The 13,618-nt window shown below is 65.9% G+C and overlaps 1 protein-coding gene across 1 annotated transcript in view; it reads left to right on the forward strand.

The window, feature by feature from the left end:
- The window catches only part of ZFPM1 (zinc finger protein, FOG family member 1), a 59,747-nt gene that overhangs the window by 23,365 nt on the left and 22,764 nt on the right, over positions 1-13,618 (forward strand). The window contains exon 3 of the mRNA XM_077133261.1: positions 966-1,082. Coding sequence (XP_076989376.1) covers positions 966-1,082 — 117 coding nt within the window. The remainder of the gene's footprint in view (positions 1-965; positions 1,083-13,618) is intronic.

A 13,618-nucleotide genomic window follows, 5' to 3' on the forward strand; every position in this document is an offset into this window, starting at 1 on the left:
CCCACCCCACCAGGAGGGACTGGCCTCTGCCTGTGGCCGGGACACGCTGCTGCAGTTTGCATTGTTATCTTTGTCACCGTCACCATCAGAGCCCTGGTGTCCTGGCAGAGCCGGGCAGGACCCTTTCTGAGCCTCGGCTCTGGTCTGGAAGTGGCAGTGACTGAGGCAGAGCTCACACGGAGCGTGGGGCCGTGGGGTGGGGGCTTCGTCGCCCCCGGAGTCGCCACCCCTTTTAGGTGCTGCTGGGCCTGGAGGGAGCACCACGGAGGGCCCGGGGCTGCGGCACCGCAGGGCAAGTGGCTGGCTGTGGGCAGACTTTGACCCGGCCTGCTTTCCTGGGGAGCTGCGGCCTCTTATCTGATCCGGGGGCCGGGGCTGCCGGGGTGGGCCGGCGGGGGGGCTGGAGAGGACAGCCGGGGCACACCTGGCACAGGCCCGCGGGGCTGGCGCGGCCGGCGATGGCCCGATAAGGCCACAGAGCTCCCTGCGCAGGCGGGTCCAGCCCGGCTCCCGCGGTGGCTCAAGTGCCAGCCACTTTGATTTATAGCCAAAAATAATAGGACTTTTATACCGTGTGATTGATTTATTTGATGTTAATCGCGGCTCTTATCGCGGGTATTAATAATCGGCCGGCAGCGTGACGTCACCCAAGGGGGGGCTTTATGGGAGCCCATTGATTGGGGGCCGCGGTGGTTATCGGGCCCGTCTGGGAAGGCAAATATGCCCTTTGGGCTGGAATTGGGTGTGGGGCCTGGCAGAGGGGCCCCTGGCTGCTATGGGACAAAGCGGGGTCTGGGGCCACGGACACCTGGGTGTGCCCAGGAGGTCGCCCCTGCGCCTTGGCTGCCCCTGCGCCAGGCTGTCCTGCCCACTCTGCCTCTGTATCCCTCCTGCCACAGGGTGGGGCAGGGGTGCTCAGTGCCCAGAGGCTCGGCCAAGACGTGATGATGTTTTCTCCTCTGCAGACACAGAGCAGCACCCACTACCACCCCCCACTCCCCCGGGAGACCCCAAGGAGATGGGGGAGCAGGAGCCTGAGACGAGGCCAGAGGAGGAGACGGGCAGCTCCTGGAGGGGGCCAGGTAAGCCCCGGCCGGCCTGCGCCCATATCCTGAGTCCTGGCCGGGATGTGGGTGGAGACCCGGGCCCGGGTCGCACAGAGTGTCTGCAGGGTCGCGGGGGCAGTGTGTGAACCGGCTGGACAGGGCAGCACAGGCCTGGCCGGGACGCCTTCCTGGAGGCGGTGTGCACACTCGGCCGGGCTGGGCCCCGGGAGTGTCTACGACGGCGGCTGTGTGCCCCCCCCGCCCCCTCCATCCGCAGAGGACATTTCGGGTGTTTCCACTGTCATTAATAAATAACGCGGCCGGTACTGGGGCGCCTGGCCGGGCAGGGGCGTGGGGAGGTGAGCGCAGCGGCGGGAACACGTGAGGACGCGGCCAGCATTTATTGAGCACCTGCTGTGGCCCAGGCCGTGCACAGGCAGCCCTCCTGGTGTAGACCCGTGGGTTTCACACTGCAGCAAAGGGCAGAGAGAAGGGAGGGGCACGAACCTCGCCTTGCTGGGCACTGGGACCCTCGTCCTCCTCAGGGGCTGCCCAGGGCACTGGAGGCTGAGGGGGCCCGTATGCCGTGCACCCCCAGGGCCGGTGTGGCTCCACGGTGGCAGCAGGCCAGAGCCCGGGGAAGGGTCTCCTGAGGTCGGGGTCAGCACGAGCCCACCCTGGACGCGGCCTGGGACAGGGCATCCTGGTCAGGTGGTCATGGGGGCCCAGCCCAGCATCCTGCTCCCCACTTCTCCCACTTCAGGGACCCAGCAGCAGCAGGGTCCTGGGTGACCTGGCCAAGCCACGTGGCCAGGGGGTGTGGCCAGGGCGTCTGCCCTCCAGGCCCTCCCAGCCGCACCCTGCAGAGCCCCAGGGGCCACCTGGGGACCTCTGTACACTCGGACCGAGCGTTTCTCACCCAGCACCCCACGCTGAGCCCCCCAAGTCCCCAGCTGGAGAATGGGGGCCGGGGTGCCTCGGGGGGGGGGCCGGGGCACCGTGCCATGGCTGCTCACCGTGGGCCCACCAGCCCAGCTTGGCCCGGGGCAGGCAGGGAGCGTCAGGCCGAAGCAGGCGGCACCCCCATGGTGTGCAGGGGAGACCGAGGCACGAGCAGTGAGGGCTGGTCCTCACGTCCCCCAGCAGGGAGTGGGCTGGCTGGCCGGGCGGGTCCCCGCAGACGCCCGCCCTTCCGCGTCAGGGTCGCCCCAGTTGACAGGCCGGGTGGGGGCTCCTCGGGGTTGGCCGCCGAGCGGGGCGGGCGGGGCTTGGGGTGCAGCCCGACTTCCTGCACCGCACGCTGCTCGGGGCGGGCCCTGTGCCGCAGATGGGATTTCTGTGCAGTGGGCGCGATGGGCCGATAAGCGGCCGCCTGCCAACCGCCCGGTGGCCGCCACCTATCAGGGCCACCCAGGCCACACTTATCGCCGCCGGGAAGCCGGGGAGGCCCCAGCTCTTATCTCACAGGGGGCCCATGCCAGCCGGGGCGCCAGGGCTTCACCCGGGCAGTACGGGCGACACCAGGGCAGCGCCGGGGCCGGCGGCCCAGGGGCACAGGAGGGGCTCGGCCACATCCCACTGCCCGTCCAGGGCCCTTCTGCGCCCTGCCTGGCCCCTCTGTTTCCTGTCCCCGTGACCTCTCCCTGCCCTGCCTGACCCTCCCTGCCTCCAGCTCTCTTCTCCCTTCCTCTGCGCCTCTCTCCGTCTGTTCTCTCCTGTCTCTGCCCAACTCCCTCTCTCCCTGTCTCTGCCTCTTTCTCCATCTTCCTTTCTCTCTCCCTCTCTCCTGTCTCTCCCCTCCTGTCTCTCCTTTTCTCTGTACTGTCTCTTGCTCTTTGGCCCTGCCCGGGAGACCACCCTGTTGGTCCAAGCCCTCCTTTCCCCTCGGGAAACACGCCGTGGGCCCTCTGCCCACTGTGGCATTGGGGAAGTGGCTGTGCGGCCTGAGCCCCAGCTGTCCCCACCCGTGTACAGGGAGGAAAAGGAGGCCTAGTGTCCCCAGGCAGGCCGGTGGGCCGGGTCATGGTGCAGAGCCAGGCCCATGCTCAGTGCCCCCAACGCCCCACCTTTCTGGCTGCACCCCAACTGGTGGGTCTCATGGCGACCTCCCTATCAGGCCATTTCCCGTGGCTGGATGGTTGGCAGGCCACGGGGCGACAGTGTTAGGCTGGGGATGTGCCCAGCCCTGGCCGGTCGAGGCCCTTTGCAGAGGGAGGGCCGTGGGGGACACCACCACAAAACACTGGGGTGCCTGTCCCGGAGCATGTGAATGGTTATTGCCACCCCTTACCATTATCTCCTGGCCTGTCTACTGCCCCCTGCCCAGCTCCCCCCACAACTAAGTCCCAGAGCACCAAAAGCTGACAGGGGACACATGCAGCAAGTTTATTTGTATTTTGAAAAGGACAAGCTTTTTCAGTTCCCTGCGATTTAGTCCTCATGTTTTGTTGCTTCAAACACAAATACCCCAAGCTGTTTTGGGAAGAGTAGCCTCTGAGCCCCCCACCTGGGCCTCAGTGTCTATCTATAAAATGGAGAGTGCCTGCCTGGGGACAGGTTCCCTGGGGAGATGCCACCTGTCAGGCCTGGGGACAGGGCCATGGGGCCAAGAGCTCACACCACTGGGCCTTGGAGTGGAGGCCGCTAGGGGCAAGGGTCAGCCATCCTTTGGTCCCACGGGGCAGTGTCTCCTGGGCCTTGCCCCCCAGGGAGGTTTGTGGGGCCTGGGGCTGGCTTGGTGGCAGGATGAGCCCTTGGGGACCCCTTCTCCGCTCCCTGCATCTGGTGTCCCCCTCCAAGACCCAGGGTGGCCCCCGAGCGAGCTCTGAAGGAGTGTCCAATTCACGGCACTAGGCCTGCCCTACAGAGCACCTGCGAAGGGCACACGAGCCCGCGGGGCCTCTGAGACATAGGACGTGCCAGGGCCCTGTGGTGGGAGCATGCCAGGGCCCCACGAGCCACGTGGAGTTGGATCGAGACAGGCTGAGCCCTGGGGGTCTCGGGCAGGGGCCCCAGCAGAGAGGGCCACAGGTGCCAGTGCCTTCAGCAGGCTGCCCCTGGCTGCCAGGTGGAAAACGGGCCCTAGGGTGACAGAGCCAGGGCAGCAGAGCCCCAGCCGTGGTCTGTCCTGTGATGGGCGGGTGGCAGCCCCTGGTTGGGGAGGGTGGACGCTGTGCTGTGGGGCCCGGCTCCCCCAGGACAAGGTCACCATGGCCACAGGAGCTGCCCCTGCCCATCCCCTCCGTCCTGCCCGCCTCTGCCAGCCCAGGATGGGCTGGGAGGGGAGGGTGGCAGCAAGGGAAGTGGGCAGCACTTCTATCTTTGAAATGACCTTGCTTGCAGGAGGGGCTGGCTGCTTAAAATTCTGATATGCAAATGGCTGATAGCCTAATCTGTAATCCCCAGTGCACACATCTGGGGGGCCTCGTGTGTGCACCGCACTCTGCCCCAACCCAGCCGTGTCCCCCCGCCTCGGCCTCCACATTTGAAGTCTGGAAAGACAGCCTGGGACCGACAGGCTACTGCCCTTCAGGAGCTGGGGTTGGTGGTCCCGCGGCCTGACCCCCACCCCCCACGGCACAGCCCCCAGCCCCCAGCCTGCCTGGCCGGTTGGTTCCCCCTTGAGGAACTGAAGGAGCTGAGCCCGCCGCAGAGGTGGCCTGCCCTAGCCCCTGGGGGCAGAGGGCTCTGACTCCAGCTGGCCCTGAGCAACCCACTGTCCACCTGTCCACCCAGCCCCTTGTCCTCAAACAGGCCTGAGGAGCACAGCAGGCGGTTTGAGTGCTCAGGGCTGGCGAGGAATGCACCTTGCAGTGTGCCCAGCCCTTGCACGCACCATGTGGCACAGCCCTGCAGACCACCCGGCTGGCTGTTTCTGGCCAGGGAAGCCGGGGCTTGGTGAGACAGAGCAGCTGGGCCAGGTCACCAGCCCACGGTGGGGGGGCAAAGGGGGGCTGTGAGCAGAGCTGCTTCAGTTGACGGGAGGTGGTCTCTGGGCCTTGCACAAGCCCTCCACCAGAACCTCGCTTGTGGTTCTCGCATGTGCTCACTTGTGGCCCAGGAGTGCGGTCCGCTTCACTCATGAGTGTCTCAGGGTCTGGAACTCTTTTCCAGTGACCTGTTTATAAAACAGAATCCAATTGGCCAAGCACCGGGTGATGCCTTTTCTGTCCCCTGTTCCGCCCAGGCCCTGGAGGTAGAGATGGGAACGCTGGCCATGTCCCCATGTCACCACAGATCAGGAGGGGGTTCAGCTGGGTGCTCAGGGCGCTCTGGGAGAAGGGGAAGCAGCAGCTCCACTGGAGACCCCTGACCCCTTCCCCGAGCTGAGGCCTGAAGCACCAGCAGGAGTGGGGCGAGGGGTCCAGGCAGGAACTGCCCGTGCAAAGGCCCAGAGGCAGAACCACTGTGGGTGTGGCCAGGGCACCCGGGCTGAGGTGGGAAGGGATGGGGCAGGGGCAGGGTTCGGGGCAGTGGGTGGATGCCCCGTGCTGTAGGGAGACGCCTTGGTTTTCTTGTCTGTGAAATGGAAATATGGGAGGGCTTTAAGGGGCATTTGCTTTCATCTGGGGAGGGGGCCTCTGGCTGTGTGCAGAGCTGGGTGGGCCAGCACTCCCTGGAGTGCCAGGGGTGGCGCCCACTAGCCTGTCCACTCGGGGGCAGCAGGTTCTTGGGCTCCGGCTGGCCCATCGCGCATGGCCCGCGTCTCCCTGCAGACCTCGAGGCCTGTTATCAGGCAGCGGGTGGGGGGCGGCCCGTGCTGACGGGCACTACAGGAGACAGGCTGCGGCAGCGCCCACTGCCCTCCCGCCAGCCCGGATGGGGGAAACGCACGTCAGCACCCCGCGCTATCTCCGGGCAGCCCGACCGGCCTATTTGTCTTAGATTAGGGCTGGGGGAGGGGCCCCAGGGGGCGACACAGATGGCAGGGTCAGCCCTGGGTCAGCTCCAGAGGCCAGCCCTTCTGGCCATCCCAGGAAAGGGGGGCCATGCGTCCCCCACACACCCTGAACCCCTCCAAGCAGGCACGTCCCTCTGAGACCCCCAAGTGAGCCTGGCACAGGGCTTGGCCCCTTAACACCTGTGCCGACCCCCATCCCCAAGCCCAGGGCCGGCCTGGGAACCCCACTCTAGAGCAGAGAGATGAGACATGGGGGAACGCAATGAGGGGCCCTAGGGGGGCCAGGGGCCCACGCCGCCGGACCCCACCCATCCTGGCTTGGGCTCAGCACCTCCGGTGCCCGTCACCCGTGGGTGCTGGGGGGGAACATGTGGCCCCGCCCGCTCAGAGCTGGGGGGCGGCCCAGGAGGGAAGAGCAGCAGAAGGAGGTTCTACTGGCCAGGGCTGGGCAGGCTGGACTCTGCTTCACGCACAGCCCCGGCCCCGGCCCCGGCCTGGAGCCCCAGCTGCCCCTGTGTCCTGGTCCCCCCATGCCCGAACCTCCCTGTGCCCGGTCCCCCTCCCAGCCTTCCCACGCGTGGCCTCCCGCCCCAGCCCCCCACCTCCCAGTGGGACTTTAAGCCGGGCGTGGGTCCGGCATCTGCTGCACACCTGCTGCCCCTCCCTTCTCCCAGGCCTGGCCCTGAGCGCCCAGCCATAGCCTGACGGTCCAGTGGCGGGGACGGAGGCGGAGGGCAGCGTGTCGGGGAGACAAGGCTGAGGGGCGCAGAGACAGGAAGTGGGGTGGGCCTCGCCGAGCCAGCGTCCAACAGCCTGCAGCAGCCAGGGACAGAACAGGTGCGGTCTGGGCGTGGGGTGCCAGGCTGAGGGACAAGGTGAGGGTCCTCCTGGACGAGGGAGGCCCCTGGGGAAGGGGCAGCACAGAGCGTGCAGGGCCTGTGGACACAGATGGGGCTTGTCCTGGGAATGCAGTTTGGAGGTCAGTGGCCTCACCCAGGTTGGCGGGAGGGACGGCTCATAGATGGACACCGCAGGTGCCCCTGGCCCCGAGCTCTTTCCACAATGCCCTCCCTCCTGCTGCGTAATGGACCCAGGCCCAGGAAGCCCTGAGTCCTCATCTGTGTCCACCATTAAAGTTAGGACCACCGGCTCCTCTAAGCACGGCCCGGTGGGCAGCAGCTGGGGCAGGACCCGGCTGAGGGCACCTCTGCCCCTCCTTGCCCCAGGAGTCCTGCGGGGCCCACACTTCCTGAGGCTGGCCTGGCTCTGGCTGCCTCCACCACCCTGCCCAGTGCACACCAAGCACACCTAGCCTCCCCCTCCCTTATCTGTCAGAGAAACCGAGGCAGAGAGGTGGGCCGCTGCTTTCCCACCCACAGGGCCCTGTCCCTACTCAGCCGTGGCCAGGTAGATGCTGCCACCTTGGCCTAGTTCTGACTGCCCTGGAGTCCTGTGCGGGGCCACGCCTGAGCCCCCGAAGGCCAGCACTGTGGGCAGCCAGTGGCCCAGTGACTCTTTCCCGAGACCCAGTGGCTGCCCCACCAGCGCGGCCCACAGCGGCTCATTTCCATCATCCACCAGCTCCTTCACTGGACACCTGCCGTGGGCCAGCTCTGGGCAGCAGGCATGTGGCTGTGAGCAGGGCAGTCATGGATGCCGCCCTCAGGGGACAGCACAGCCATGGTGAGCTGAGAAATGGCTGTGGTGCCACGGCGGAGGCCAAGGAGACCCTCAACAGGGTGTTTGCGCAGCTGCCCATAGAGCATGGCCAGTGCAAAGGTCCTGGGGCTGTTCCCCGCCTGTGGCCTTGGTAGAGCAAGGAGGCCAGAGGGCCATGGGACCAGGGTGGGGGTACAGGGCAGGCGCCAGTGCCAATGGCACGATCAAGACTGGCGCCCTTGGGGCCTCGTGTACAGAAAGGGAAACTGAGTCCTGAGGAAATCCAGCAGCTTCCCGGCCCCCCTGCTGGGAAAGGGGAGCGGCCCTGACTCCAGGCCAAGCTCACACCCTGTGCTTGGGCTGCAGCCCCCACCTCTTGTGGTCAGCCCCTCCCGACGGGTGCGGACGTCACCGTGGCCAGGGGCGAGTGGGCATCCAGTGGGGAGCATGCATGCGTTCCGGGTCCCCGGCCGGCCGCCCGCCCTGCACTGCCCGCCACCCGACCTCACCCGCCTCCCCGGAGCAACTGTCTGTGGCCAGGCTGCTATCTTGCCCACAGGCACTAATCGAGTTGGCTTCCCCCTCGGGCCGCCCCGCCTGCCTTCCTGCCCGGCCAGCCGCCCCCGGCCCTGGCGTGCAGCTCTGGATTCGGCTGACACCTCCGCAAGGGCAGCAGTGGGTGGCATGAGGGATTCGTCAGTGAGGCAGAGGGCCCTGTGGGGAGCCCCTGCCCTTCCCAGATGCCTCCTCGCCTCCCCAGCCAGGGCCCGGGGCTTCTCGGGTTAGTGGCCCCAGCAGGGCCGTGGTATGGCTGGCACGTCATAGGGGGACAGCCTCAGGGCACCTGCAGCTGCTGTCACCTCTGCTCCCGGGGCCGGGGCCGGCGGCAGAGCTAGGCCAGGGGTGGATGAGGCCAGGGAAGAACTGGAGGCCCCCCTTGGGGTCACACAGCCTCTGCTGAGATGGCACAGTGGAGTCACCAGCCAGTCCCCAGGAGGGAAACTGAGGCAGTGCAGCTAGTGAGAGCAGCAGCAGCGAACAGCAGTGGTGCACCCCACATGCCAGGTGCCACTGGGCGGGACCACGCCAGCCCCGGGGAGGGGCTCCTCCGTTGCACCCACTGGACAGATGGGGAAACTGAGGCTGGCGTGATATGCTATATGGAGGTCACTGGGCTGGCACAGGGAGGACCCTGTGGGTGCGCGTCCACTCTGTAGGGGGCTCCTGCCTGTCTCAACTCTCGGGCCCCCTGTCAGGACCCAAGACCTGGTTCTCTGATCCCCCCACCCCCACCCCCACAGACCCGCGGCCACACTGGGTCCTTGTTGATTTATTTATTATCCCTCTCTCTGCATAACTTTTGATTTCCTCAGAGCGCGTTTCCATTATGGCAGCGCTGGACACGGCCGATAAGATCGGTCCCCGGAGACGGGACAAAGGGCCGCCGTCGGCTCGAGGGCTGGTCATATCCTGCCCGAAAGGGCCGTGCGGGCCTGCGGCGAAGTGCGATGCTATCGCGGGGGCTTATTGTGTTTCCCGGGGAGGGGGAGGTCCCATGCCCCTGTCAGACCAGAAGCCCCCGTCCCCCACGAGACGCCCCGCGCCCCAAGGGCAGTGAGGACCCCGCACAGGGCTCTGGCCCAAGCCTCAGTTTCCCTGTCGGTCTGGCCAGGCCGCTCCCCGTCCCGGGCCAGGGGCCCCAGCCAGCGCCACGCAGGGCTGCCCTCGCTTGGACTCGGCCGCTCGGCTTCTAGGAATTTATCCTGGACACACAGTCCCGGCATGGGTGGGAACGGGGCAGCGGCATGACTGTCGCGGCCACGTGACTGTTTACTTTTCTCATTTTGCCTGAAACATTTCTACAATGCAATGGGGGTGCTCTGAAGTCCCACCTGAGCCCCACGGTCTGCCCACATGGGCGTTTTCCTGTGCACCCCACAGGCTCGGCCCCATGGGTTCCATGCGCCCTGCACTGAGGGTCCCCAGCAGTCCAGCAGATATGGACTGATTTTGGAGGGACCTGGGGCAGCCCCTGAAGGCTGGGGATCATGCTGGGTGTCGAGAGGCACGTGCACCTGCTTCACAGCTGAGAGGCAGTGGGGGGCAGGCCCTTGGGGGGAGGGGGGGAGGTGTGCAGGTGGGGGGCCCAAGCCCAGCACTTTGCACAATACCCAAATCAGGGCAGAGGGGAGCTATGTGGGATGGGGACTACCTGCCCCTGCCATGTGCAGGGAGCTACAGCCTTCTGCCCTCCAGGCTTCTTGCCCCTTCTTCATCTCCACACATTTCCCAGGGGGCCACCGCCCCCTCCCAGTCCTCATTCTTTCCTGCTTCCCCTAGAACAATCTGAGATGGGTTGGAACACTGGACAGGGGTCAGGAGTCCTGAACTTGTGGGTAAGTCCTGTGTGGTTAGATCCTCTCGGACCGTCAGTCTCTTTTTCTTTAAGGGGGATGATAGCAGTCCCATGGCATGAAGTGGTTCGAGGTTTGAGCTGATTTCAGCTCATCAAAACCTGTGGCCAAGGGCCATGTAATGGTGGCTCAGTGGCAGAATTCTCGCCTTCTGTGCTGGACACCTGGGTTTGATTCCCGGTGCCTACCTGTACAAAAAAATAATAATAATAATGTTAATCCAAAACCTGTAGTCAACACTGGTTCCACAAATAATAACAAGCATGCATGACTTTCACAAGGTACTTTGAAAGGCACCCTCTGCCTCCTAGGAGCTCACCAGGTGCCAGTTTGTCCATCAGGGTCCCAGGGCAGAGGCCCAGTACACTGTTAGGGCCGTAGGACCTGGAGTGAACTGTGAAGGCCTTCGAGGCCTCAGTTTCCCCACCTGTGAATTTCCTCTCTCACGACCTTGTCAGACAGAGCAGATGGGACCTGCACATCAGGACGTGTGAGCTTTTCTGGAAGGATTTCTGTGGTTCACAAAGGGCCCCAAGGGAGGGACCCTGACCAGGAACCCAAGCTGGGCTGGTTCCAAGGCAGCGGCAGGAGGCGGGACGGGCAAGCCCGGCTAGGGCTGCGAGGTGGGGAGCTGGAGGCCACACTGGACGGAAGGGCCCTTGGTGGCATCGAGCCCTGGAAAAACAGGGGGCAGGGACAGGCCACCCGGGCGATAGGAGCAGGATAAGGTAAAGAAAATACCTCTTGTGCAAATAGCTTATCACACATCCTGCTTCCAGCTGGCCGCCAGGACGACGAAGCAGGGCCGAGGACAGCCAGGACCCCTGCCCAGCTCTCCCTGGCCAGGGTCCCCCGAGACCAAAAGCCGGGGCCTGGGAACTGATGGGACACGCTCTCCCCACTGAGCAGGTGGGCAGACAAAGGCCTCGGGACCCTGGAAGCTTTTAGGTGCTGGGGCAAGAGGGGATTCTGATGCCGGGCCCTCGAGAGACCCTATCCACGTGGGGGAACAGGACGGGGCCTTCTGGGGACCTCGGCATGGGGCACAGTGTCCCCAGGCCCAGCTGACCACGGGCCAGCCATGGTGCATGGGGCAGTGTCCAAGACGGCGTCTTGGGAACTCAGACACCACAGGGCACCTGGGGCTCGAAACAGCCGTGTGGGCCTGGGGCCTGCCTTGACTGGGGGAGGGGGGTCCCCAGTCCCAGAGCTGCCCCCTCACCCCCTGAGGGCCCCTGCAGGACCCTGGGCTGGGGACTGGCCCCTCCTCCAGCTGCTGCGACCTGAGGCGGCCCAGCGCCGCCATTAGCCGGGGCCAGGGTTCACCCGATAAAGACAGACTGTTGTTCTGTGTCAAAAAATCAATAATCGCCAGCGATGTTCCCAGCGATACGGACAGAAGTGCCAGGCGCCAGCTGGTGGGGTCGGGGGTGGCTCCCAGCGCCGGGGTGGCTCTCCCTGCCCCCCCCCCAACTGGCCAGCACAATTCCCACTGGGTCCTGGGGCCCGGCTGGGGGCACAAGGTGGGCGGGGGGGGGGCTTTTTTTTAAGAGATGCAAGGTTTTATTTTAAGAAATGCCTTATTGCAAAGTCAGAGTCTGGGGGACCGCATGGTTCCCCACGCGGCAGGTTCGTAATTACGGACAACAGAGCGAGTTCTTCATTTCAGAACAGACCGTTTCTGCACTGCCAGTGGGTGTCCACGGCGGCAGCGCGGCAGCAGCAGTGTCTGAGGGGCAGCCAGACCCCCAGGACCCTGGCCACTCGCCCGCCGCTTCGTGGGGCCTGGGACCCAACCCTGCAGCCGCCCCCAGGCCCCGCAGTGGTGGACACCTTGGCCGCCCTGGGGCCCCTCAGAAGTCGCCACCACTGGGGCATGGGAGCAGGAGTGGGTGGGCAGCGGGCGTGGGGCCACGGGGACACTCCCATGTCCAGGGGGCCAGCTGCCCTTTCTCCCAGGCCGAGGCGTGTCAGTCAGACGGGGCGGCCCAGAGCAGCCATTCCACACGCGCCACTCCCTGCACCTGCTCGCCGCCTCAGCTGCCCGCTGGCCACTGGCCTGGCCCTGGGGACCCTGCACTGGTCCCTGGCCTGCTGGAGCTGACCCTTTGGGCGGGGGGGTCAGTAAAGTGAAAGTGTGTACCCCGCGGACTGTGAGACGTGCTGAGCGCTCTGGAGGGGAGGAGCTGGGGGTATCAGGTAGGGGTGTTGCCTGCTTGCAGCAGGGGTGAGGAAACTGAGGCACACGCAGGCCATGGGTGCCCACAACCCTTCCCAGGCCCCCGAGTGGCACCAGCTGGTCCCAGCAGCTGCCCCCATGGGAGCCCCCCTGCGGTCAGTTCCTGGAACACCCACCTGGAGCTCCTCCAGGGCCTGGGAGCCAGCCACATGCCACAGGCCTGAGCACAGGGACAGGGACAGTGGGCAGGGACTGGGAGCTACCCACAGGAGGCTGGGGACCAGGCGTCTGGGGCTGCGCTCTAGACCACCCTGCCCCGTGCTGGGCCCGTTGAGGGGGGATCCTGCAGAACGAGAATCCCTGCCCACCCCAGGAGAGGCCAGGTGCCCGGGTGCAGGGCAGAGGGCCTCCTGGGTGGCACAGACGAGCAAGCCCGCCCAGGAGGTGGATGGGGCAGCGTTTGTGGGGAGGGGCCCGGGCACGTTGTCCTCAGCGTGTCCATCAGCCCCACTCACGGGCTCTGTGGCAGAAATGATTGGATGAGCGGGTGGCAGGGTCGGGGGTGTCAGAACATGTCCCCGTGGGCCAGGCTCAGCTCCCAAGTGGTCAGAGGTGACCGGTACGTGCACCCTGCCCACAAGGGCCCCTGAGGGGCACAGTCTAGCCCTGCCCTGCATCGACGTCCCAGGGATGCCGAGACCCGAGCGGTGTGCCGAGCTGAGCTCACGTGCCTGTTCGCCTCTCTGGGGCGACGCCTCTGGACTATCCGCCTTGGGCTGCACCAGCGCTGTGGGTCCGTGCACCGGAGCCAGTTCTCGGGGGAGGGGGGGTGTCCCAGGGACAGGGTCCTGGAGGAGCTGTCCCTCGTCTGACATTCCCCCAAAGCATTTTTCTAGCCACGGCCCTCTGACGCGTTGCTTCCTTAGTCAAAAGGGGAGACGCAGCCTGCAGTGCGACAGGCAGGGCCGGGCTCAGGCTTTGGCCGTGGTGGCCGCTGATGTGGCGTCAGGTGCAGCTGGGCTGGGTGGCAGCTGGCGGGCCTGCAGGGCGTCGGGTCGCCCGGTCCCGAGGGCCTGGGGTGCTCGGACGAGGTGTGACCTGGGGGAGGCGGTTTGAGGGCAGTGCCAGGCCTCTGCCAGCAGCTTCCCCAGGCCCAGAGAAGCCAAACGGGAGCCACCGGCTGCCCCCAGCACACTTTAACTGACTCACCCGGCATCTGGACGCCCACCCCAGGGAGCCCAGCGACCACCCCAGACCTGTCCATGTGCCTAACCCCTTACAGGGGCCCTATAAGGCTGGTGCTGTTAACCCCCATTTTACAGAAAAGGAAACTGAGGCCAGGAGGGGAGTGGCCTGTCCAGCTGGGAGGTGGCAGTTGCAGGACCCAAACCCAGGCCCTAGATCTCCAGGGCTGGCAGAG

The sequence above is a fragment of the Tamandua tetradactyla genome, chromosome 16 (genome assembly GCF_023851605.1).
Source record: "Tamandua tetradactyla isolate mTamTet1 chromosome 16, mTamTet1.pri, whole genome shotgun sequence".
NCBI classification, from domain to species: domain Eukaryota; kingdom Metazoa; phylum Chordata; class Mammalia; order Pilosa; family Myrmecophagidae; genus Tamandua; species Tamandua tetradactyla.